Here is a 26,575-nt window from a genome sequence, read left to right as displayed (position 1 = left end):
GGACTTGTGGAGACAGGATTTCAAAAACCGCAGCTTTATTGCTGGTAATGAACAAAACAAACAGAACAATGAACACTGAGAACCGGAAACACACAGGCAGGATCTGAGGGTACCACACGACACTGAGCAAAGGCAAACACAGGGCTAATATACACAGGGGAGTAATCAGGGAATGGAAAACAGGAGGGAGACACAGCTGGGAGAGATTAGGGCTAACGAGACAGGGGGAGCGAAGCTGGACACACTGACATAATTCATAATCCTTCAAAATAAAACAGGAAACAATACACAAAGACGCAGACTAAGAAACACGGGCAGCGGAGATGGGGGAGGGTCTGTGCTGGCGGACGTTGGTTACTGGTCTGGTAGCCTGGCTGCCCCTGGGTGGGTCCGGGACGGGCGTGGAGGCTTGGGGGTGCTCCGCCCCCGGTCTGGGGTGCTGGCTGGGCCTTGGGGGCTTGGGTCCTGGCTGTTGTGTCGCCGGAGCTGAGGGCGGGTGGGTGCGGGGGGCTCAGCTCCAGTGCAGGGGACCTCTGGTGCATCAGCCCAAGTAGGGGGCTCTCTAACTGGTGGGGAGGTTGTTATATGTTTGCAGGTGGTCTCTCTACAGGAGCTCACTCTGCAGGTGGGGGAGAGATATAGGAGAGGTGGAGAATGAACCCAACCTGGGTGTCTATTGTCTTGTGTAGTTTGGGAGATGATGGGGTGGGTGCAGTTTTCTCTTGGGTGGAGTCGGGAGGGCTGCCCCGGACTCTGTGGGGCTGGGCGGTGCTGCTGCTGCCGGCCCCGGTCCGGATGGGCTTGGGCCCCCTTGCCCTGGTGGGTTCCAGAGTGTGGGGGTGCCTACTGGGGTCAGCGGGGGAGCTGGCCGCAGGGAGGGGCCGCTTGCCCCTCCCTTTCTTCCCTCCCCATCCTCAGCTGCCTCCCTATTCCCGCTCTACCACACCCACCCACACATGCAGGGCTTGGGGTGCAGGTATGTCACCAGGGTGCAGGGGAGGCACTCCCCCTCTGTCCCCTTCTGGCCGCCTGTGCCTCAATTTTATTCTGCAACCTAGACATCCACATTACTCACACTCTCACATAACACATACATATAGGGCCTTGGGGGTGGGCACGTTTTACAGCATCCAGAGGAGGGTCGGTGTACTCCAACCCACCTCTGGCGCTGGTGCCCTACCCTCAATTTTAAATGCATTTAGACACTAAGGGTTTTCGGGAAGAGTCGTGCTGCTCTCTGAGAGGAAGCTAGTACCATGCTCTCCTGAGTTTTAAATGCACTTTAGAACAGCACACAGCAACACTACATATGAGCGGGCGTAGTGAGGTTTGAGGTCTTCACTCACCCCGGTTCTGTTAGCCGTCAGGGCTGGGGGGCTGGGAGGAGGTGCTGGCCGTCAGATTGGGGTCTGGGATGCGGGGCCTCCCTGCTACTGCAGATAAGGAGGTGGTCCGCTTGCCTCCACCCCAGAGAGAAGGGTTACATCTCCTGGGTCTAGGTGCAGCTTGCCCCTCTGGGGGCGGGGGTACCTGGACCTGGGATATAGAGTATGTTTGGGGAGTGCGACTGTCTGTGCAGTGTCTATTTGTGTCTGTCTACACGTTGGGTGAGTGCCGAGTATTTGGTTGTGTATATGGGGTGGGAATGCACGTCTGTGTCCGCGTGCGCCTGTTCGTCTGTGTCTATATGTCAGGTTGGGTCTTAGACTCAACCTCTCTGGGTACATCTCAGGCCCTCTAAAGTACGGAGGCCTATCTCCCCTCACCACACTCCCTGCCAGTGGCTGATGCCCTCAGACGTTGGTGTGTTGGTGGTCCTTGTCGACTGGGGCTGGGCGCTCATGTATGTACCGGCTCACTCCTGGTGGCCGATTTGCGGGGCCTGGCGCCTGTGGCCCGGCTGGGCCCCTTCCGGGGGGTGCGGTGCCCTCAGGCCTCAGGCCTCTGGGCCTGAAGCTCGGTCCTCTCTGGCACAGCTGGCTGCCGGCAGAGCCCGCGGGCACGCCACTGCAACCCCCTCTGGCCTCTGCTCCGTAGCTGCTGGGTGACCTCTCCTTTGGGGCTCTACTCAGCTCTTCCCAAGAGGGTGGCACGGTTCCCCCCCTTTGGTGGTCCTCCTCGGGTCCTTGTACTCTGGGGCCTCTGGATGTCTGGGGCCTGGATCTCCTCCATACCTGCTTCATGCCCTGGGGGACGGGGCTGTGGCTCCCCACACTCCCTAGCAGATCATTACATGGAGAAACCTTTGGAATACAAGCATGCTGATCCACACAGGTGTGCACACAGGTGTACACAGACGCGGACTACACCTTTCTTGGCTGCTGCCTCAAAGCACATTGTGCGCTGTCTATCTTGGGTGCTGCACAATACCGTTTAATATTTAGTATCTACTGTTATCTACTGCTAGCTAGTTTATTGTGATGGTGCTGTTTTTATTATGTTGCTCTTTTATTGTTTGCTTTCTCTTCTGTTTTTTTTTTATCCATACAGGTGATCCAGGTGTTTTGTTTGTTTTTCTTTCTTTCTTCCCCACTTTCTCACCGTCTCTTCTCCCCTCTGTTTTTCTTTCTCTCCCTCTCTTTCTTTCATTCTTTCTCCCTGTCCTATCCCCCAGTCATGTCTGTCCCGTTTGTAGCAGCTGAAAATAAAATAAATACATAATTATAATAAAGGTCAATGTGGTGGAGGCGGGGCCCCGGGCGCAGCTGCAGGGGAGGAGTGGTGCAGTGGGCTCAACGGGGCGGTACGGGAGACGCCGGTAAGAACAGCTGATGGTGATTATGGACTGACGATGGTTTTCCCTCCCCTGTTTTATGGTGAAACGGAGAGCGGTGGCGGGATGAAAAAAACGACACACGTCAGCTGGGAACGAGCTATCAGTCTATGTGAAAAGCATAAACCTGTGAAACGTGTGAATAAATGTGGAACTTGGCAATAACAACCTGCGTGTGCGTGTACCTGTGCCTCGTATATTCCACAGTCAATCAAATGGACCAATATGGCAAGGCCATGATGATCCACTTGGTAAAATAAATCCGCTTGGCATCTTTCTTGGCCTTAAGACAACAATTCTGATGGCTAAAGATCCAAACGGGACAAAAAAAAAAAAAAAAGAAACACGGGCAGAACTAAACCTAAACCAGAATAAGCTGGTTAAATAATGCTAATCATCATCATCATCATCATCATCATCGCCTGACAATAGATCAAGAAAATAACCATCCATCCATCCATCCATCTTCATCCGCTTTATCCGGGGCCGGGTCGCGGGGGCAGCAGCCTAAGCAAAGAGGCCCAGACCTCCCTCTCCCCAGCCACCTCCTCCAGCTTATCCGGGGGAATACCAAGGCGTTCCCAGGCCAGCCGAGAGATATAATCTCTCCAGCGTGTCCTGGGTCTGTCCCGGGGCCTCCTCCCGGTGGGACATGCCTGGAACACCTCACCCAGGAGGCGCCCAGGGGCGCAACTTCTCTGTTTAAAGCAGAATAGATAAAGTTAGACCTGAATGTTCCTGCAGGTTTTGTTTTTCTGCTCCATTCACAGAGAGAATTAAATGAAGTTAAACGAGTACACCGCTCTCTCTTTCTCTCTTCATTTCATCTATGTGTCAGTAATAATTTGAATAAGCTAAGAATTCTTTTATACATTTGCGTGTGCCCACTTGTAATAAATAAAACCAGTAGCATGAAAGACAGTAAGGCCCGGTCCAAATGAGTCTGGTTCATGAAAAATAGGAATCCTGGCACCTGGCTAGAAGCAGAAGGTAAGCTACCTTTCAAAACCTCAGTTAGCCATGAGCACACGACTTGTGTGTTCGGAATCACACTTGGAGCAGTATTCCAAATCATCTGCACTTTGGAAGCTCGAGACAGTTTTGAAAAGTTAGAATTGGGTGCCCCATGCCTAGTTTCAGGTCTTATTAAACACAACATGTAGGTTAATTTTTAAATTACCGTTTTTAACAAAGTGAGAAAATGGACTAAACCAGGACATGCTCACTGGCTGTGCTCCCGTGTGTTCTGTACACATGTTTCTGTATGCTCAGCATGCAACATGAAGTACCTCAGGAACCACATTTCCTGTTAGACGGGAAATAATCATACAATAGGCAGCTCATACTAATCCCTGCCCATGTGCTTTGAACACATTGCCTCCTGCACATCTGCACAATCCATCTCCAGCTTATGGAAACTGTAGACTCTGCTGGTCAAATTCTAAATAAACAAGCAAACAAACATGACTGGACTAGATCAGTGATGTGAGCAATGAGGTTGGCAAAGTGGAAGTGGTTGGTTTCCTAGCAAAATATGAAGAAATGGGGAGTGGCTCAATACTGTTGCACAGTAATGCAGGGATCGGAGGGATACAGAGAGAACGTCTCCTTCTTGGCTTTATCTCAACATCGTCATGTGTAACATAGTGACCTCACCAGAAGAAGGTTCACTCTGAAACACATCAAGAAAAATGTTTCCCCACTCATGTTCTCATCTGCAGTCTACCTGTTGTTGTGTTTCTGTGAAGGTTTGGCAGCTGCACCAGGTATTCATCAGGATATCCTCTTCACAGAGTCGAGAACACATCTGTTGGCCATCACACTTACAACTGTGCGGTTGCTTAGCAAGTGCGTCATTGTAAGATTTCCTCGTAACTACCAGTAAGACAAGTTTCAAACAAAGCTTGCACAAACACTCATTGTTCACATTTAATCTTTTTAACAAATACATTTTGTGTTCCTCTGAGATAAATGACACATATCATTCAGTTGCCTCATTTACTGCTTATGACTTTCATCATAAAGTGGAAAGATACAAAATACTCATTTGTCATGTTCAGTAACCAGGCAGTTTTTCCAGACTGTAAAACCAGAACTCAGCCCTGCTTGTATGCATCCTTTTTTATCCTTGTCATGGGTTCATATGCACAATGCCAATAAATTACACCTAGTGGTTCTTCAGCTAGCTCTACTAAGGACTGCAGACTGTGGTGTCTATGGTCTAGTTCATGGTTATTTTCTGGCTAGCAGAGGACACTGTTAGAGTAAGACATCAGATGTCTCTGTTAATTCATCAGTATTCAGTGGAAGGTCTGTGCATGCTGCTTTCTTTTATACTATTTATTGTAGAAAGACTACTCCAGGTACTAAACATTGGGAGCACCAATGGTTGTCTAAATTTAGGATGACTTGATTGCAGTGCCTTCTATATTTCAAGATCAGGTCACTGTCCCACGAGACTTTCTGTCTGGCACAGTTGTTGCCACCCAGAGTGTCGTTTTTCAGCATGCTTAGAACAATGGCAGTATTGAAATGACAAGGAAGCGCAGGAAGACAAATGCCAAATGGTGTTATTTAGAGTGCTTTATCCTGTCCATAGTCTACAGGCTGCTTTGCAACCCACCTCCAGCTAACTCTGCTTTTTGCTACATCCCTTTATCACTAATGCCTGCTCTGCTCTGTGCTGGGGTCTTGTGCGATTCTTCTCACCTCTGGCTTTTCATTCATGGCCCAAGAACAGTGTTACTGCCAAATAACAGAGCAGGCTGTTCCTGCTATCCCTGCTAATTAAAATACACTAAACTTGGGTTAAGCCAAAATAAATATACCAACACTGCCAGGTGTATGTCACCACTGGTTCAGTACGGTTAGAAGGAACAGCTAAACGAGTCACCAGAAATATACAAAGAATATAGAAAAAGCATTAAAATATATTTGTATCTTTTTATTGACTTGCAGGAACAAGATGAAATTTACCTCTGCCTTACACTTCCCATAATGCTTTGGGGGTATACTTATAAAGTAAGGCGTTGAAGTCACAGATTTAGATGTACGACAGGAAACTTGGAAAAGAATCCGTCCTGAATTTTCATCTCAGTTTCAGTTTCACAATTAGTATATTTACCTGGATGTGTGTGTTTGCAGAAATAGCACCGTTCTCTCCTGAAGTAATAAACACAGCAATACACAGCAAAAACAACAACAATACATGACTGATTCTTTTCACTTTTATTTGTAAATGCATCTTGGATAGAACAAAGGAAAAATATATAATATATCCATATGTACTGAAATGTTATGTACACATTTAGGGTTGAAAGCTATAAATCATCAGAATAGTCTCTGTGTGTTTCCTGGATGCAGCGATGTGCGCGCCTGTATATTTACATACATTCATAGGATGCGATAAAACGCCTGTGCTGACACAAGCATTAAAAATTCAAAATTGAATAAAAGGAATGATGTACAATGTTGTGTACCCCTGCATGTTGTCACTATACAGACATGAATTATACATGGACGGCATAGTCGCACCCCTACGGGCTGTTGTACACACAGCAAATAATGTTCGAGAGAAATAAAAACGTTCAAAAATTTGGGGACGTTGCCACCACATTCTCCAGCTCATGGCAGGTCAGCACCATGGTGTGTGGGAATTCATTCATCCCCTCAAGGTAAGATACTCGCTGGCTGAGGTGGAAGGCCGTCAGGGCGTTTCGAGTAACAGATAAAGCAGAGTCGAGGCAGAAATTGTGTCATCAGCAAAGTAATAGATCAGGTAAAACTAGCAGATGTAGGCAACAATTTTAGTTCAGGGCCCTGTTGTGAACAGTCAAACAGCACATTGCAATGAGAAGCTTGATTTCCAGAACAATGTCACGCTCCAACAATGATTTTGTTTTTGTTACAGTAAGGCTTAAACTATGATACAAACAGAAGACCAGGAAGCAGGTAGACATGACTTGGCTTAAAATTCAACAAATAACATTTAACACTGATCAGAAGGCCAGTTTTAACAATCACTGTGCACTTAACCTTTGAGTTTGTCACTTTTTAGCTCTCCTCTTTACATCAGTTTACAAAGTTCCTGTAAAAAGTAAGAGTCCTGATAGCTTATCATGTTTTATTCCTTTTGTTATGCAATCAGTAGTTCATGTCCACGTCAGTAAAACAGTTCCCTCATTGTGTTTCAGACACAAGCTGAATAGAAAGTTATCCACAGTTATTAGTCAATTAACAATGGTGCAAGGCAGCAAAAACAACAGGACAAAACCTTGAGAGAAAGCGCTCTGGACCCAAGGAAAAGTAACTACGACTCGGGTAGTAGCTGATGAGGATCCAAGTGAGTTTCACTTCTGAAACATTGCATAAATTTAACATGTCTGAGACATTAGCAGCTTTCAGGAAAATAAATGGCAGCTCCTGTATCCAGTTAGAATGGAAATGCAAGGCTATTACCAAACGTATCACATAATCCAGACTGAACCGAAATAAGCTTATCTTATTTTCTTCTCAGGCAGGTGATAAGAACAGTGCACAACCGACCAAAGCACCGACATCAACCTTCAGCTGATTACAGACAGGATGGTAAGCGTGTTGGTTTCTTACAATAACAATCCCAGACCACTCTAACGCCAACTGAGGTTTGCTTCAACTCACATGTTCCAGATGACTTGCTGATGACACGACAAAAAAAAGGGGGGGAAAGAATTTTAAAAAGTACTGATATAGTACGAGGGTGTTCCAAGGATTCCCAGTGATCCCAGTAATCTCAGCAGGTGGAGCATCAGTTTGCTGAGCGGACTGTCCGACTGCTTCGAGGAAAACGGTGGACTTTGATGTGTTTTGACAGATGGTCACTGCGGGCGAATTTCTTCTCACATACAGGACACTGGTAGGGCTTAACCCCCGAATGGGACCGCCGGTGACGCGACAGCTCATCTGAACGTGAGAACCTGAAAGAAGAACAGAAATGTTTCAGAATTCAACAAAGGCAAACCGAGAGAGGTGGCGGTGCGTGCACAGGTCACAAATCTGGTGACCTTAGACTTCACTTTTCTTAACTGTCTGGAAATGTCTTGAACAATTTTGCACTAGTTTGCTTTACAGGTGTGGCTGTTTCCTACAAAATTAGATTGTGTGCAGTGAACTTGCATGTATATACGTGCACTATCATGTGAGTGCAGGGTGTATAAAAGGAGATCAGTAAAGTAACACCATATATATTTTGTGACAATAAATAACAGAACAGAAATCAGCTTCCTTCTCAGTAAGTTCCTCATCCCATGAACAGATTTCAACACAGTCTTGGACAGCAGCTGGCAGCCTTATTCTACTCTGCAGCCTCAGAAAACTGCTCTCCACCTGCTGCGGGTTATGATTAAGACCATGAGACAGCTGAATAAGACTGAGGACCAACCTGACAAACCTGCCTCGATTGGTTTTCCAGTGAGCTCCAGTGGGAGCTGACTCTTAACCCTCTCAAGGCAGGCGTTGCCGATTTGCAACAGTTAAAAACTAACAACTTGATTACCGCACATACTTTTTTATGAGGTTTTTTTACTCAGAAGTACCACTGCAGGACTTGGTTGTGCATTAGCAACAAAAAGCTTTATTTGAGCCTGAGAGGGTTGAAACACAATGAGTGAAGGGATTGTTCAGCTCTAAATGAATGGGCCCGTTGTCTTTGACAGTTAAAAAAAAAACAATAAATCACAAAATATGTTTGTTGTCAAAAGACCAGGACAGTCTGTCCAGGTCTGTGTATGGGTTTGTTTCAGCCGCGTGTGGTTTCAGGGAAATCCTGCCTCGCTTTTGTCAACCTAGTTGCATAATTCACCCAGACCTGTTGTTCTCTTTTTGATGGAACTCGGTATGCTTGGCAGCTCTGAACAAAAAGAAACACTTGCAAGGCACACAACATAAATATATCTGAATGAGCATGGATATTTCAAGGCACGAAATTTAAAAACGATATATAACGCCCTTGTCTCTTACCTTGTACTTCTGGAAACTACCTAAGTTAGAAACTTGTTTTTGCCAATCCCAAGATTTTTACTGCAACTGCATCATTATCTGGTCACAAGCAAGAATGCTTCAAATGCTGATGCTTCAACTCATTTCCTTCTTACTCATTTGGACAAACAGAAACTTGGCTGGAGTCACGAGGATGACAGCTCCAGGGTTTCTTCCCAGCACCCTAGTTCTCTGAAACTGACTGTCCCCAGCTGGGCTCTGCCTCCCAGATGTTACTCTGGTGACTTGACAGCATGATGAATTGGTACACTTGTGCCCTATAATTAAGGAGCAACATTTAAAAAGCTAGACTAAAATGCAATCTACCCTCTATGCTTGGCAGGCACAAGAAGCTTAGAGCTTAAAAATGATGCTGCACACATGTAAGTTAGATTGCATGCAACACCTGACAGCAGTTTAAGAAACTGGACCCTGCCAATGAAACCCTTCCAAGCCCAACCACAGCATCTAGCCAATAAAAAGATAGATAGATAGTGTGGACTTTAAAGATAGATAAAGTCCACACTGTGACTTATGTAATTGACTAGTTACTGAGCAGAAGTGTCTGCCGAGTCCCCGACAGAGACCAGCAGACTCACAGCAAAACTCAAACTCTATGTGTAGGATAGACGGTGTGTAGATACTTATCTTCTCTGTAATGTTCAAACTTTTTTGTTTTTTGCCATCGTTATATCTGGAGTTTAGTTTATGAATTAAGTGTGCTCAATCAAATATACTGTGCCACTCATATTGTACATGACCAAAGTTTTAAATGGGTATAAATAATCTTAGTGGACAAAAAGCTAGAATACACACTTTGTTTAGCTTTCTACACTTGGATCTGTAGGATCTCACTGACATATCCCTAAAAATTTACTCTCAGGAAAACAGCTATGGCACAGAAGGCCCAAGCACCTGCTGTTTGTTCGGAGCAGCCAATCAGTTGTCTTAAAAGGAATGACAGGTGCAGTCATGCAAAGTTATTCTAGCAGTGACAAAGAATAAAAACATAAAGATGAATATAACCAATCCGAACCTCTAAACCACGACTAACCACGTGCCTGACACAGAAATAAAAATGGTTTTCAAAGTTGAACACACTGACTACTGTACCAGCTCAAAATCAGATATTCCAACAAGACAAAGTTAAGGTTAGGGTTATAAATATCAGCATTGCCTCATAATTTCACAATCAAGGCACGAGTAATCCCTAGTGTAGTGGCAGACAGTGTCTTCATCGCAGGGCTGGTTGTGTGGATGATATTTGATACATGAACAGAGCCCAAAGTCTGAATCTAATTTTATCATATAATATCCTTCAATAAACCACGTGCACCCAAATCTGATCAGCAAACAGTTTTACATGGCGTGCATAGATGAAACACTATCGCTCTGACATTCCAACATCTGGTTCGGATCTGTTGCTCTGTGAGAGAGCATCAGAGAAACAGTGACAGGATTTCTAATGTTGTGTCCATTTTTTTTTGCCTGCAATGAACTTTGGTTTTATTTCAGCTTGTAGTTACTCTTCTTTAGAGCAAACAACATCTATATTTGTCATACTTGAACTAAACTGCAGTAGAAAGAAATAAAAGATTGGGTTAAGACATTTGTGAGAAAGGGAAACAATTAAAAGCAGCCCTCTACAGTCTGTTTCCTTCTAACCTTGAATTAGAGGGCTGCACAGTATCCAGCCAAGTGTTTATCCAACTATGTTCCTCCAGCACTGACTCAAATTGAAAAGAACACAAATAATTTTGGGAAAAATCATTCTATTGTCTAACTCAGCCAGAAAACAGACACCTGGATCCTTCTCGTAAAGAGAATTTCTGTATTATGTCTTCGTTTCTGGCCCAGTGTTAGGAATCAGTATTTTAATGCCAAACCCATGCCTGGCACACACTGTACTGAACAGCTGTGTCTGTCCTAACCTTTTGGAGCCTTGTGTTGTTAATCAGGTTCCAGATCACTAGTGAAAACTTTCTTTTATTTTGAATCAAATCTCACAGCTAACTTTACCACAAAAACCCTACTCAGCCAATGAGATAAAGATTATGCACTGCTTGTCTGACGTCATTTGTTTTGAGGCATATTCATGAATGTAATTATTGAATGCAGGGATGAACAGAGGCATGTTAAGATGACATCACGACCTACTAATAACTCACCTTACCTCCTTAACTCCACCAGGTCTCTAGCGATCCTTTTAAGAGAGTTAGGGTTGGGTGCATTTTAGCTACACTAGTAGTAGTTTAAGAAACCAGCAGATGTTACCTTTGAAGTCTCTCGTATGCAATTTGGTTTCACAGTTTTTGCGTTACAAAAACAGGGTGAACCTTATCTGAATTCTTTACACTGTAAACGTAGTTATATCTAGAGTGACCGTGTTATACACTGTACTGCATTCATTTGTTCTTTTAACCGTTCTCCCTGTTCCTCCTAGTCCATATGAGGAACCCTGCCTGATACCCGCTCTTCCCTTTCATGCAGTGTGCAGCCTGGACGTTCCTAACCCACAGTCATGGTAACTATTCAACACTTTGTCTTTGTTCACTTCCTCACTGCTGCTCCCTTCAAGTGACTGTGTGCAAAACTCGTTTTTTCTCCCACCGTCTTGACAACAGTTAAGCTAACAATATAAGCAACATGTTTTTCCCGTTTTTCTCTTAAAATCTTAGTCTTTGCGTCTCGGCTCAATCAGCAGCTACTTTAATAATTTTCCCAACCTGCCCCCCTCACCCTTTGGGAGGCCCCCTCATTTATCCCAACACATACAGTGGGTTTCACACACACTGGTTTTCTCTTTTTTTCTCTGAAACACACACACACACAAACACACACACACACTTTCATCCTAACTAGATCCTGCCTTTTGTGTACAGACAAGAGCCCTTTGTTAGCTGGGACACACTGCCTGGATTACTACTGCACAAATTTCTGCAGCTCATGTATCAGGACACAGCAGTCCCGCTGTAGGGTACATGCCTGGTGGCATGTTGCCAGGTTGGGAATACCACAATACAAAGCTTTTAGGAGATATTATTTATTGCCTGCTACCTGCATGCTTTGAGTTTGTGAGTGACTGCATGTTATCTCCTGAAAGACTGGTTCTTGTACGTCAAATTATGTAAAAACACACTGGTTGGAGTATTTTTTATTTACTGTTCATTCTTTTCAAAGGCAAAAGACGCTATGACCAAATTTGAAGAGGCTCTGCTTCTGACCTGTCCAAATATTTTACCCAGTTTTTGTTTATCGTTGCCGGCTGTAAGTTCAGTCTAGCGTCAGTGTTCTACATGGTCAACATGCTTTTTAAATCTTTTCCTGGGAAGTCCTTACTGGAAAAGATATTTTGGATTTGTAAAAATTACATATTTGAAAACATGTCATCTAATTCAAACACATTTTAACAAATCCAAAGTGCAGATTTTCAATTCAGTCCAAAGTCAATATGACATCAACCTGATCTGACAGAAATATGTGAAATGACCACAACTTCTTTTATGTGTTGTTATTATATGGCTACACCACAGAAACTGTTCCACTGGAGTGTTACTTGGGACTACACTGTGGTGAGTACAGCACTCTTGCATTGAGGCAAAAACACTCTGAGTTTATGTGTGTATGTTCTCTTTGTCTGTGTGGCTTTTGTCCAGGAAATCGTAGTCCCACAATACAAAGACACACATATTGGGTTAACTGGTGACTCTAAATTGGCTGTAGTTGTGGCTACATGGTACATAAAGAGCTTAACCCTCTGAGATCTGAGTCATCATTAGTGGCAACTTCCACTTCCAATACTTTTCTAAAAATATTAAAAAGTCAGTTTTGTCGACGGACGGACGGACGGACGGACGGACGGACGGACGGACGGACGGACGGACAGACAGACAGACAGACAGACAGACAGATAGATAGATAGATAGATAGATAGATAGATAGATAGATAGATAGATAGATAGATAGATAGATAGATAGATAGATAGATAGATAGATAGATAGATAGGCAAGAATATGTTATTCACTATCAACGTTTAAAGAAAAGCTTTTCAAGATAGTGGCAGAACTATTTTTTTTAAGTTAAAACATGTCTGTTTTCCATCCGTTCTGGGTCCTTTTTGGAGCTACTGATTAAAAAGTACAAAAGTTCATTTTACTCATGGGACATAAAGTCAGTGTTGTACTCTTCACTAGCTTAAGGTCAGCCTGAACATCCCACCTGATGTCCTCAGGAAACAGGCCAGCTTAGCTCTGCCAACTCTGAACAGGAGTCAAACTCCATCACATTCACACAAACAGACTTCCACGTTAATAAAAGCAAAAAGACACTTTACTTTAATTAGCAAAGTAATTGCCTACTGATGAAGACATCCACCTTCTTCCTCTGCCATTAAACACAGCAGGTTCTAAATTAACTCTTGATGTTTTATACTGAAAAAACACAAACACACACACACACACACACACTCATGCTGCCCCAGCAACTGCACAGCTGTCAGGTCTCAACAGGAGGCATCCATGTTGTGACCATGTGACTCCAGTCCACATGCACTGTGACAGATTTAGTTTACATCCACAGAAAAAAAGACACCATGGTTATTCTTACCCAACTTGGATATCTCTGTGGTGCCACCACCTCACATCACTCCAATTAGCACTTGCTAGACTGCAAGGCAGCTACTAACAGCTCTTCAGCTTAATGGGTTAGTGAAAAGGAAAAAACCACAGGATGGCATCTTTTGCTTTACTGTTACAAACTGAATTAGATTGAATGTGAAATGTAACATAATCTACTTTTTAAGAAATGCCCCTTTTAATTTTTGTCTAAACCTAAAACACTAATATTAGATTGTGGATTTTGGGGGTTTAAGTTACTTGGACTCTGCACCACACATGATGAACAGGGATATGTCCGACTGACAAAAAATTACTGCAGCTAGGCCAGTAATGAAATCATGCAGATGCCTGCTACAGCCTGCTGTTATTGCTGTGTTAACAAACAAACCTTTACACAGGTTACACTTAATCACTCGTATATATGAGTCAATCTTTGAATCTAGTCTGCTAAGAAAACATACTAAACATACTATGTTATATGTAAGAGCATTCGGTTCCTCGGTACCCACCTCCATCCGCAGCCCTGCCAGTTGCAGGCAAAAGGCTTCTCCCCTGTGTGCCTCCTCAGGTGGGCCTTCAGGTGGCTGCTCTTGGTGTACATCTTGGTGCAGCCAGGAAAAGAGCATTTGTGCATTTTGATGAGATCCGCCACTGTGTTCTTCTGGAATTTTTGTCCGCCAACAAGGATTCCTGATGCCTGGCTAGTAGAGCTGTCCCCGAGCCCAAGAGGTTTGGCTGCAATTGGGACTGGAGCGATTCGTACAAACTTTGAGGAGACGTTAAGGCTGGGGGAGGGCAGGATGTGGGGCACAAGGGCAAAAGTTTGACCTTGGATGTTGACCAGTAGCTGTGCAATTTTGATGTCTGAGGCTGGGGCAGGCTGTGGGGGATGGGCTGCTGGAGTAAGTGGTGGCACTGTAGGCTCCTGCTTGATCTGTATAGGCTGGATTTGCAGAATGACCGGCATTCCATTACCATTTGTGTCGCTGTCTGAAGATGAAGGTTTGTTAGTGGATTCCTTCTTGGCCCCTGTGCTGGACTCCTGTGTGGGGTTAATTCTTGTGGTTTTGGTGTCACTAGACGCAACAGCCACCAGACCTGCAGTGCCGACAGTGGGAACAGTTTGGTCAGAATACTTTGCCTCTGGCTCTACTTTAGGCTCAGGGGAGGCCTCTACGCACCACTCCAGGCCAACTTCTAGACCAAAAGACTCCTGCGTTACTCCCAACTCTGGGCAATCCTCTCGGATTTCCTGTTTCATTGTCACCACGTCCATGTTCTCCTCCAGGAATTCTTCTATCTCTTCCAGCGTGGGCTGGAAACACCCTACAAGCTGTTCTTTTAGCTCACCATGGGTCCAGGTGAAGAAGTCAAAATTTTCCTCCTTTACTTGCTCACGTTTGAACGGCTCTTCTTTCCGTGAATCCCACAGCAAAGTGGATAATGGCATAGGATCCACGGATTCTGTGGTAACGCTGTTGGCACTCCCTAAGGAGGCCTGAGACAGCAGGTGGTCCAGCATACTGTCCTGACTTTCAGCACTAGAGCTGCTACCATAGCTGGAGCTCAGCACCTGGGAGTCTGGGCTGGAGCAGGAACGAGGACTGGATGAGTCGCTCAGGTCCTCCTCCGAAAATGGTGACGGCATAACCTGGTAGGAGCCCAAGTCCTTGACCATGTCAGATTGCTGGCAGGCCACTGGAGCACCGCTGTAAAGAAGAAAAGTGTCTTCACTCACAAAGGAGTTATCTACCATCCCTGGATACTGCCAAACCACTGTCTCTTTCTGGACTCAGAGTCTGTGTTTAGGGATGACTTGCAAGAGAATTATTCCTTCTGCTGGTGGAGAAGACCAAATATACCCAGGTCACAAAGGTCACACTTCTCACGGATGAGATACCAAAAACACCTGGTGTTAGCGCTGGAGAAAGACGCTCGCAATCCAAGGTCTCCGGACAGGAAACAGTATGTCTAAAAGAATAAACAGAGATGATGACAAGTTGGTTAATCTCCATGCCACAAGCAGCTGCTGCACATTTGACAAAGCCTGAAAGCATACCATTATATATAAACAAACAAAAACTGCAAACAAATATATGCATACACAGTGTGTCCATGTCTTCATTGTTAAAGAAGTCCCTAAACTGTATCAATGCTGCATAATTGTGTTACCTTCTTAAAATGATTCATTTTATTAGGTTTGAGTGCAGAAACAACAAGTGCATGAAAAACACTCAGGGTCATTTTTGACTCTGAAAGAGTTCTGATGAGTTCATAAACTCATAAGCCATTTTTTTTAGTTCTGCTAACTTCTTTGGGTTTGTTTGGTTTCTTTTGAAAAGATGAATTGATAAAAAGTAATGTTGGAGGGCTTAACTACTAAGTTAGTGTTCTCCCTGTGTTGTCTCGGTACTTGTACATTGGCTATAACCATTTTAAAACACCCATATTTTGTCAAGAATCCACATACACTAATAGAGGAGCCCAATTTTCTATGCCAGTGTGCAAGCGTTAAAGGATGTTACATATTATTAGCCCGGTTTATTTTTCTACCACACAAAATTTGTGTAAATGTAAATGATCCCTGCAGTTCATCAAAAATTGCAGCTGGATTTGAAGTAGTGTGCTATGACCTTTGATAGCAATACTGTACTTACAACATTTGTTTCAAAATCTGTTTTAAAAAAAGTGTCAATCTCAGCCAACTTTGGAGGCCCTGATCTTTTAATGTTTAAACTAGTCACAAAGGTTTGGACTTTATCTGCCTGAATCTCTGCTTCAATATCTTTCGTGTAATTCACACAATCACAGGGTTTTTATTTTTCCCAATTTAAGGCTTTTCCCATTTTAAACATGTAAATATTTGAATTTTTAAACATTGCTTAAGTTCGGGTTCTTTTATGTCTAACCATCGCTATGCTGTTTACAGGAACAAATCTCAAGTTTTAGATACACTCTCATGATATCTTAACAGAGCTATGGTTCAATGACATACCTTAACTGAGGCTGGTTTCTGTATCTGTATCTGATCTATGTTTACAAGTCAGCTGGCTGTACTTTCTTTACATGTGTCCAGATCAGAGTGATAGTATGCAGTATGAGTTCACATTATCATAGTTTTACAATGTGTTAGTGTAGTCTTCATAAATAGGCTATTTTCCTGGAACGAGGAGCGTCGGTCATACTCTCTTCCCCTCTCCCTGCCTCCACTATTTGCCCTCCCTTTTTAGGGGCCCCTGTATGGTCTGAATGAACGAGGATGAACCCGGACCAGCGAGAGAGAGAGAGGGAGGGAGAGAGAGAGAGAACATTATCCTGAAACGCCGCAGGGGGCAGCCAGGAGCAGCGTGGGTTCCTCCTCTGAATGCGTAAATCACCTGTTCGGCGTGTTTACGGGACGATAAAGGATCAGTAAATCAGTCACAGCGCAAAAGCATTCTTTTAGATTTAAGTTGTTGCATTTATATTCACAAAATGTTGTCGCCTTACATGCAACATTTCAAGGCTATATTTTGTAATCATATGTTAAAATTGTAATTATGGCTGATGGTTTTTTCTCCTTATTTGTACTTGCTTAATAATTATATCGGCATGTGTAACCATTAACTCTTCCACGCCATCGGGTTTCAGACAGCAGTGACTCTCAGGCGCAGCTGAAAATGGGACAGCAAAACTCATTCAGATTCCATTCACTTACACTCTGGTGTCAAACTGATTAAACTGTGAACCCTGAAAGTCCTCCGTATACATATGTGTGCTTTGTTTTTCCCGAGTGTCCCTCTCTGCGGCGCATTACGCATGAGTAGGCACGCGTCTCCGCTCTCAACGTAAACATGTTTTCATCCTGCCTGCTGCTGCAGCATATGGCACGGAAGGGAAACGCGTCCTGCACGCTCTGAGAGACCTGGGGGAAAATAAAGAGAGAAAAACTCCGATCTTACCTCGATCGTGCAACCAGAATATAATCCCAGAGCAAAATACGCGAGGAGGATGTGTTTTATCCGTTGCATTCGACGAGCCACAGTTTGCCCTTGAGGTTCTCCATGCAGCAGCAGCAGCAGAGGAAGAGTTCAGACTGGACTGAGTACTGACTGAGTTGTACTATGGAGCCGTCACATGACTGCCAGGGTACCTTACAGCCTCAGCGTAGTGAGAAACGAGAGGATGTCGCTGAAGGCTCGTCCCCGCTCTGTAGTCTCATTGGTTGGTTTTTGCAGGGATGGAGGCGGGTTGTCCGGTCTGTCACTCCGTTGATCTGCTGCGTGGAATAACATGTGGGACTGTTGTTCAGGCAGGGAGCAGAGTGGTACCTTGTCATGATGAATAACTACTGGAGGGTCGGCATTCAGGGATCCAAGATGGAGGCGTAATGCGCCTTACAACCTTTGATTGGCTGAAATGGATTTTACTTTAAAAAATAATCTTTATTTATTAAGAAGGACAGGAGATCAGTTTCATTAGGCCAGTTCTAGTGGAACTGATGTGAAAAGTTTTGAGATAACTGCAAGATAATTGCATTTTCAAATTAATTTCTAAGTTGACTTAGTATTTCTCAATAAGGTCGATCAAATGGTAAATGGCCTGTATTTGTATAGCGCTTTACACATCCAGTCATCCACCCATTCACACACAGGTGATGGCAAGCTACATTGTAGCCACAGCCACCCTGGGGCGCACTGACAGAAGCGAGGCTGCCGGACACTGGCGCCACTGGGCCACCGGGCCCTCTGACCACCAGCAGGCAGCGGGTGAAGTGTCTTGCCCAAGGACACAACGACCGAGACTGTTGGAAGCCAGGGCTCGAACCGGCAACCTTCTGATTACAAGACGAACTCCCAACTCTTGAGTCTGACAAATAATGTATCGAGTGCTTTGAGTACTCCGGGAGAGTACCATTTACCACCCAACACAAAATGATCCTTAAACATAACATGTACAGTCTGTCGCTGGACTGTGGGAGGAAACAGGGTAACCAGAAGAAGGACCAGAGGGAGAACAAGAAAAATCCCAGCCAGGCTTCAGACCAGAAAGGAGGCCAACCACTGCACCATCCATGGGTTTTATTGCAATTGCTACATCAATAGTGTAAAAAAAAAATACAACTTGTGCTACTTTAAATAAAGGATGTCAGTACTTTTTCACTACACAGCATAAGTCAAAGGACTGTCTCAGGATTTAAAAACAAAACAGAAACCTTTTCTACAACATACCCAAGTGTCTTCTAAACTTATAAAACAACTAATGTTGTTGCTTTTCTGGTAAAGTTGGACTGTAATCTCCTGCTCAATAAAACCTTGTCTTAGTTTGTAGAATAACATTTTTAACTTCTTGAGTAGTTTAAACTTATAAATTTAAACTTATTTTAATATTTATATTCAACATGTGGGTCAACTTTGCCGCAATTTTCAGTTCAAAACAGTAAACTGATCTAGAAATGGAGACACCTTTAAATAAGGTAAAATGTCCAGTGCTTCCTAGCTTGGTCTATGTTATCATTTTTGCTTCTCTCTTTTTTCAGACAGAGCTTTGTAGGAAAATACACGACCAGAACTGATGATGGCTAATGCAACAGCAAATTATGTCTTTAAAGCTCTATTGTGTAACACTTGCTCAGTCTGCGATGGACCAAAATACAATGTTAAATTGTTTTTATTGATCCTCAGCCCACCTTGTAATACCTCCTGACCAGATTCCAAGCTAATCTTATAACACCACGACTGAATTTGCCACAGTTGTTACCTACAACTCATTAAATGTTTTACATTTTTTTAAAGACTCTGCATATTGCTTATTGAAATAGAATGCCACCAAAGTAACGACAAAATAATGTTAAAATAATATTACAAATATTACAAAATCTAAAATCAGCAAGCCTTTGTTATACAGTTCACTTACTCCCTGCCTTCCCCTCAGATCCCACATTGTCTCCAGTGAAGTGTAAAGTAAAGAGCTTGACCAGGCGCCGCATGAGAACTATGTTAAATGTATTACAGTAACTGAGTGTTTTTAGGCCTACAACAAGCAGTGCAGCATGTCTGACTGATCCCACTGGACCTCTTAATTAAGCCATCAAACAGCTGGAGCCAAACCTGCAAGACTGCTCCTGCCTCTGCCTGGCCCACAGATTACAGGCTCAGTGCGGAGGGTTGGAAATGCTGCTGATTTGAGGATTAGCCACTTGCCTTTGCCCTGTTTCTTCTTCTGTGGCTCTTCCCCAGGGATGTATACGATCTCTCCTTCTCACATGTGGGGTGTTGAAATCTGGTTACTGTTTGCCTCCAAAGTAAAAGCCTGAGGAGGCTGCATTACTCAAGACAAAAGGCTTTGGGTGTAAATACTGGAGATGATTTATTCAAATAAATGCAAAGAGTAAGATTTCAAGGGAGAACAATTACTTTTTCTGTTTTAGTGCAACTATATAAAAGCATAAATGTGTAATGTTTTACATCTAATTATTTGTCTGCTATATTTGTATAATTTTTTTGATAAATGTCATTCTGAATAATGATGTTCTGAGTGCCCAGACTTTGGAGAAAATTTTTTTTTTTAAAGAAAAGCAATGGTCAATACTGGGAAAAACACCTGCTAGTCGAACATCAGATTCTAGTTCTAGTTGTTCTGATTGAGGAACAGTAGATTATCTTGTTCTTTACGTTAGAGGTTGGTTGGGTGTTTCCCCAGTCAGTCTACAGCTGTGTGAGCTTAGAGAAGACTTCAGCCATGTCTGTTGGGGTGTCCTGTGTTGGGGAGGTAACAAGCATGTCTCTGGACTCAAGGAAGCTGGACTACCCGCCCCGGATAAAACCCACAAAGGAAAAAAAAGGAAAACGCCACACATTACTGAGCTGTGATAAAGGTCATAATTACTTAATTCCTCAGTAAGATCCCACTGATCTTTGTAAATATTAATGCAATAAAGTTTATGATGTAATTTAATGTTTAATAGGGCCAAGTTCAAATGCTTATCTAAAACTGCAAACTCTGAGGGTTTTGTCACAGGCCAGAGATTTGTCTGTCTGTGGCCTTATGAGGAGTTTCCTCAATCCTCAATCCATCAGAGGCAAATCGGAAGATAAAAAAGTCTGTGTGGAAATGTTGTTAGCACCAACGAAGCAGCAAATGCAATCTGCAGCTCTGCTGTCACAAGAACTGCCCAAATATGACAATTAGTCACTGTCAGCCAACTCTCACTTCCCTCTGGTTGTATTCCAGTCATCCATCTGGGGCTGCTTCTGAGAAACTATTTTCTTTCTACTTTCTAGATCTTAAGTTTGGACGAGTATAAAGTAGCATTTTTTGTGTTACACAAGTAAATCCTATTTACATTTAGGAATGCTCTCTCTTCTCAGATTTAAAAAATAAATGAAAATAAACCCTTTTACAACTTTTCTCATCTCACAGAAACAAGTGACTTTCTAAACATTAAATCTTCTAATGGAAATTTATTAACATTTATTAATTTTTTAAATTAATTTTTAATTTGATTGCACTTTAAGGTAACAGAATATGTGATTTAGCACAATATAAATAAAAATATAAATAAGTCTGAGAGTCTTTCAAAAACCTGCTTCCATTTCATTTTGTGTGCTTTTGCACTGCTTTTCTATTTGCTGGTGTTGTCTTAAGTTGAAGTGCTAACCTTGAACCTTTCAGCGCGTCACGCTTGACACTCATCTAAGAATCATTCGAGCATAAATAGGTCAGACAGTAGGCAAACACACACTCAGTGTTGTCTTTAGGCTCTTTATTACAGGCAGCCTCTTGCAAAAACACATCACTTGTTCCTGTTTCTTTAGTTGAATCAACAAACAATGCAACACAAGTAACGCTATGATTTGTTCACCTGAGTGCTGGAACAAAGCTGTTTGCAAACCTTGTTGTTCTACACTTTGGGACCATCCAGAAGTGAGAGACTGGACCTCACTATCCAAAGAGTGCAACTGAAGCAGCCAACCGCTGTGACTGTCTGGTGTACAGGTATGCTAGGTTCAGCTGTGGTTCACCAACCCGCCTGTTAGACTACTCAACAATTTGATTGACTGATGAAAAAAAGATCAAACATATTCTGTAAAAGCACATAAAAAAAACACCACGCTTGTATCAGTGTGAAAACGAGACTCCCAAACATGAGTCGCCCTCTCTTTGAACACAGGCAAACAGTTCGCTTTAAAATTCTGCTTTGAATAAATAACTTTTCCAAAATATTTATAACATTGAATGCATTCGACTATCTGAGCCTTGATGGGTGTGACCTGTTGTATATGGTAATCTAGAGTCAGTGATTATATCTTTTGTCTTGGATATGTTCAACTGAAGTTAGAACTCATCACACAATGTAACAAATTCCTTGAGACCCGGGCCATGGCTAGCAGAATGACAATAACAGACTCGTCTACATCCTTTAAAATGTAACAAAACTGGATTTTTCTTAAATAAGAATAGGAACATTAAACTAGTCTTACTTTATCCCCCATGTCAGGTCCCCTAATGACATTCATTGCTAACTATGGTTTGTAAGTAATATGGCACCATTGTTACCTATGAGTTACTGTGCTTAGTTTCCTACCATGGCAACCAAATGTGCCTACCAAGATGGGCTGTACACATTTCTGTATGATAGCGCCTTTGACTGTAAGCCCCCTGAACTTGTGCCTAGACTTTTCTCCACTCCCTGTTCCTGTTACCCGTGGACTCCTGGTTATTCCACTTTAGGCTTGCTGCTTTTGATCAAAACTTCAGTCTCACCAACCTGTTGTTTGTCTGTGTCGTGCTGTCATATCTGTGATATTTTTACCTGCTGCCATATAAACACAGTTTAAGTAAAAAGCGTGATATCTATGCTGAACACATTTCTGCCAGTGCATACTGACACTGTATCTTCACATTGTAGACATATGCAATATTATCGATTTGTTTCTTTTCATAGCTCTGTAAAGAGACCAGGTTAGTCGTGAAGTCTAATTTCTGCATTTAAATTCTTCACTATTTATTAGCTTCAACTCCAAAGTGATCAGCTCCAACATCAACACCAACAAGTACAAATTCAAAGTAGTAGGCTTTATTAAAATTCACCCAGGAACTGCCAAATATAGATTTGCAATGGTAGAAACAGATGGTAAAATAAGTCTTGAACACACCACCAGTTTTTAAGTAAATATATTTCTAAAGGTGCTACTGACAAGAAATTCTCACCAGATGTCAGTAACAACCCATCCAATCCACACGTGCAAAGAAATCAAACCATAGATGTCCATAAATTAAGTCATGCATAATCATGAGAAATGACACAGTACTGAACACAGCCGTGACACCAGCTGAAATCTATTAATAATCAGAAATTACCAAGCTGTCACACAAGAAACATCACATGATGTATAAAACCAATGAGTACTCTCAAGACCTTTGGTTGCAAACCGTACTGAAGGCATTGGTTACAGAACTGAAGGTTTTAGTGAACATTGTTGAGGCCACAATCAGGAATTGGAAATAATGTCATTTCACCATAAAATAGCCACGATTCGGACAGAAGAGTGACAAGAATTATCAGAGGAGTTGTCCAAGAGCCAAGGACCACTTGTGGGGAGCTACAGAAAGACCTGGAACGAGCAGGTACAATTGTTTCATAGAAAACAATAAGTATCTTGATGCATGTTCAATTATCCACGTAAGAAATCCCAAAATCATGATTCCTTTGGCGAAACCTGCATTCAGCTGAGACCGAAGGAGACAGTTGGATAGAATAGAATAGAATAGAATAGAATAGAATAGCCTTTATTGTCATTGTACAGAGTACAACGAAATTGGAGTGCCACTCCCTTGGTGCAAGTTTCAATAATAAATATAAATGTAAAATATAAAAAGCACAAAAAAAACAATCGTAAGTACTCAAACAATAGTATGTACAATATATACAGGATAGCAGCATTAATATAATGACAGTATGAATAGCAGCATAATATAATGACAGTGACGGTATGGAATAGGTTCAATTGTTTTTGTGCTTATTTACTACGGTGATAGCTCTGGGAAAGAAGCTATCCCTGAATCTGTTTGTCCTGTGACCTGTACCTGTACCGTCGGCCTGACGGTAATAGTTCAAACAGTTGGTTGCTGGGGTGAGAGTGGTCCTTGATGATATTGCCAGCTCTGCTGAGGTACCGAGAGTTTGCAGTGACCTCCAGGCTGGGCAGAGAGCAGCCAGTGATCTTCTGGGCTGTGTTGATGACCCTCTGCAGTACTTTCCTGTCTGCAGCTGAGCACCCTGCATACCATGTTGTTATGCCGTACGTTAGGATGCTCTCTATGGTGGCTCTGTAAAATGTCACCAGCAGCCTCTCCTCCAGGTTGTTCCTCCTGAGCACTCTCAGAAAGTGGAGACGCTGCTGGGCCTTTTTAACCACCGCTGTAGTATTTGCAGTCCAGGAGAGGTCATCAGATATCTGCACGCCCAGAAACCTCATGGAGTGTACCCTCTCCACACAGCTCCCGTGAATGTAAAGTGGGGCCGGGTCTGCTCTGCCCTTCCTGAAGTCCAAGATAAGTTCTTTAGTTTTCGTGGTGTTCAGTTGGAGGTTGTTAACTGAACACCACTCAGTCAGTCTGTTGACCTCATCTCTGTAGTCCGACTCCTCCCCCCTTGAGATGAGTCCAACCACTGTGGTGTCATCCGCGAACTTTATGATGGTGTTTGAGAGATGGGTAGGGGAGCAGTCGGATGTGTAGAGCGTAAACAGGAGGGGACTCAAAACACATCCTTGTGGAGACCCGGTGCTGAGTGTGATGGTGCTGGACCGGTGGGGGCCGAGTCTGACAGACTGTGGTCTATTTGTCAGGAAGTCCTTGATCCAGAGGCAGATAGGGGTGGAGAGTCCCAGGTGAGACAGTTTCTGGACCAGGATCTCCGGGATGATATGATTGAATGCTGAGCTGAAGTCCAGAAAGAGCATTCTCACATAGCTTCCTCAGTGCTCCAGGTGACTCAGCGCAGTGTGGAGCGCTATGGTGATAGCGTCCTCGGTGGAACGATTTGTCCTGTAGGCAAATTGGTGGGGGTCCAGAGTGGGAGGCAGACCGGCCCTGATGTGCTGACAGACCAGTCTCTCAAAGCACTTCATCACTACAGGCGTAAGTGCAACAGGCCTGTAGTCATTTGGGCTGGCCACAGCTGTCTTCTTGGCGATGGGGATGATGGTGGAGGTTTTGAGGCAGGGCGGGACGGTGTTTGATGACAAGGAAAGGTTGAAGATTTTAGTGAAGACTCCGGTCAGTTCGTCAGCACATGCTCTGAGAACCTTTCCATGTATTCCATCAGGACCTGCCGCCTTCCTGGGATTCACTGACCTTAGAACACACCTCACTTGGTGCTCCCTAAGTGTTAGTGTGCCAGTGCTGGGGGCGGGTGGAAGTGGTGTGGCAGCTGAGGGCTTGGTCGTCTCAAAGCGGGCGAAGAAACGGTTTAGATCCTCAGCCAGTGAGGCATCAGTCCTAGATGTTGCCTGGTTATTGCTTCTGTAGTTGGTAATGTGATTGATCCCCTGCCACATTTTTCTGGGGTCGTTGTCAGCAAAGTGATCTTCAATCCTCCTCCTATAGGCAGCCTTAGCTTTCCTGATGCCTCTACTCAGGTCTGCCCTGGCCGCCCTATACGCAGCCCTGTCCCCTGACTTGAAGGCAGTGTTGCGGCTTTTTAGGAGGGATTGCACTTCGCTATTCATCCAGGGTTTTTGATTTGGAAACACCCTGACCCTTTTGTTGACGGTGACATTGTCAACACAGTTCCTGATGTACGAGAGTACAGTGTCCGTGTACTCCTGGAGGTTGTGGCTGGAGAATAAATCCCATACAGTTGTTGAGAAGCAGTCCTGCAGTTGAGAAAGGGCTCCTTCAGGCCAGGTTTTTATTGTCTTTGTCTGGGGCTTTGTTTTTCTCAGCAGGGGGGTGTAGGTGGGGGTGAGGGACATGCAGAGGTGGTCAGGTCCAGCCAGGTGGGGGAGGGGTGTCGCTCTGAAAGCATGCCTGATGTTTGAATAGACATGGTCCAAAGTGTGTTCTCCTCTCGTAGCAAAGTCCACGAACTGGACAAATTTAGGAAGCACAGTCTTTAGGCACGCTTTGTTAAAGTCGCCGGCGACAATAAAAACCCCATCGGGGTGGGCAAGCTGTTGTTTGTTTATGGTGTTGAGCAAGAGGCTGAGAGCCGTGCTAACGTTAGCATCCGGCGGTATATAAACAGCTATCACAATAACTACTGTAAACTCCCTCGGGATGTAAAAAGGTCTGCACGAGACTGCCAGAACCTCCAAATCAGGAGAACAGTGTGTGTGAATGATCCTGCTGTTACAACACCACTCGTTATGCACGAGTAATGAAGCGTTTGTTCAACTTGAAATGCTACATCCAAATGAACAGAATCAACTTTTGGGGAAAATAATAAGTAATGCACTCAACCGCATGGCCTGTATGCGCGTTCGCCACACAAGACTCCATTACTGAGGATAAAGCATGTTGAAGCACTTTTAAAGTTTGCTGAGCAACACTGAGAGAAGCCAGTGAAACGCTGGGAGAGTAGTCTGGCCAGAAGAGACCCAAATTGAACTCTTTGAATGTGATAATGCACACAATTATTGGAGGTTAAAAGGCACCGCACGTCATCCCAAAAACAGTGAAGTTTGGAGGTGGGAACATCCTGGTGTGGGGCTATTTTCAGCATACAGCACTGGCACGCTTCATATACTTGAGGAAAGAATGAAAGGGAAAATATACCGAGGCATTCTTGATAAAAATCTGCTGCCATCTACCAGGATGATGAAGATGAAATGAGGGTTGACGTGTCAGCAAGATAATGACCCCAAACACACGCAAAGGAAACTCTTAATTAGTTTCAGAGAAAGAGAATAGCCCAGCCAATCACCTGACCTGAATCCTATTAAAAAACTATGAAAAGAACTAAAGGTCAGAGTTCATAGAAAAGGCAAGCAAGCCTTAAAGATTTGATTTGAAGATGATGTGGAATGACTGCAAGCTCTCATCACCAACAAAGGCTTTTGTGTGAAGTGTTAAATACATTTTAGTAAGTGTGTTTAGTACCTTCTTATTTTTCATTATTACACATAACTTCATTCATGGACATCTATGGTTTGATTTCTTTGCAGGTGTGGATTGGATGGGTTG

At 43.6% G+C, this 26,575-nt stretch overlaps 2 protein-coding genes across 2 annotated transcripts in view; one reads left to right on the top strand and one right to left on the bottom strand.

The window, feature by feature from the left end:
• The first annotated feature begins 1,971 nt into the window (after window positions 1-1,971).
• Window positions 1,972-26,575, top strand: part of LOC308401934 (uncharacterized protein) — a 565,304-nt gene continuing 540,700 nt past the window's right edge. The window contains exon 1 of the mRNA XM_080890406.1: window positions 1,972-2,274. The gene's annotated coding sequence lies outside the window, so the exon portion shown is untranslated. The remainder of the gene's footprint in view (window positions 2,275-26,575) is intronic.
• On the bottom strand, window positions 5,996-17,567 carry klf15 (Kruppel like factor 15). The gene is made up of 3 exons (XM_080890450.1): window positions 17,347-17,567; window positions 13,915-15,376; window positions 5,996-7,728 (listed from the first exon to the last, which is right to left on the bottom strand). The coding sequence occupies exons 2-3, from the start codon at window positions 15,159-15,161 to the stop codon at window positions 7,560-7,562; spliced, it is 1,416 nt and encodes a 471-aa protein (XP_080746576.1). The 5' UTR covers window positions 15,162-15,376; window positions 17,347-17,567; the 3' UTR covers window positions 5,996-7,559.

Source organism: Rhamphochromis sp. 'chilingali' (assembly GCF_963969265.1).
Source record: "Rhamphochromis sp. 'chilingali' genome assembly, chromosome: 9".
In the NCBI taxonomy this organism is placed as follows: domain Eukaryota; kingdom Metazoa; phylum Chordata; class Actinopteri; order Cichliformes; family Cichlidae; genus Rhamphochromis; species Rhamphochromis sp. 'chilingali'.
The sequence above is the reverse complement of the archived record's forward strand: the minus strand, read 5'-3'. Positions and strand labels throughout refer to the sequence as shown.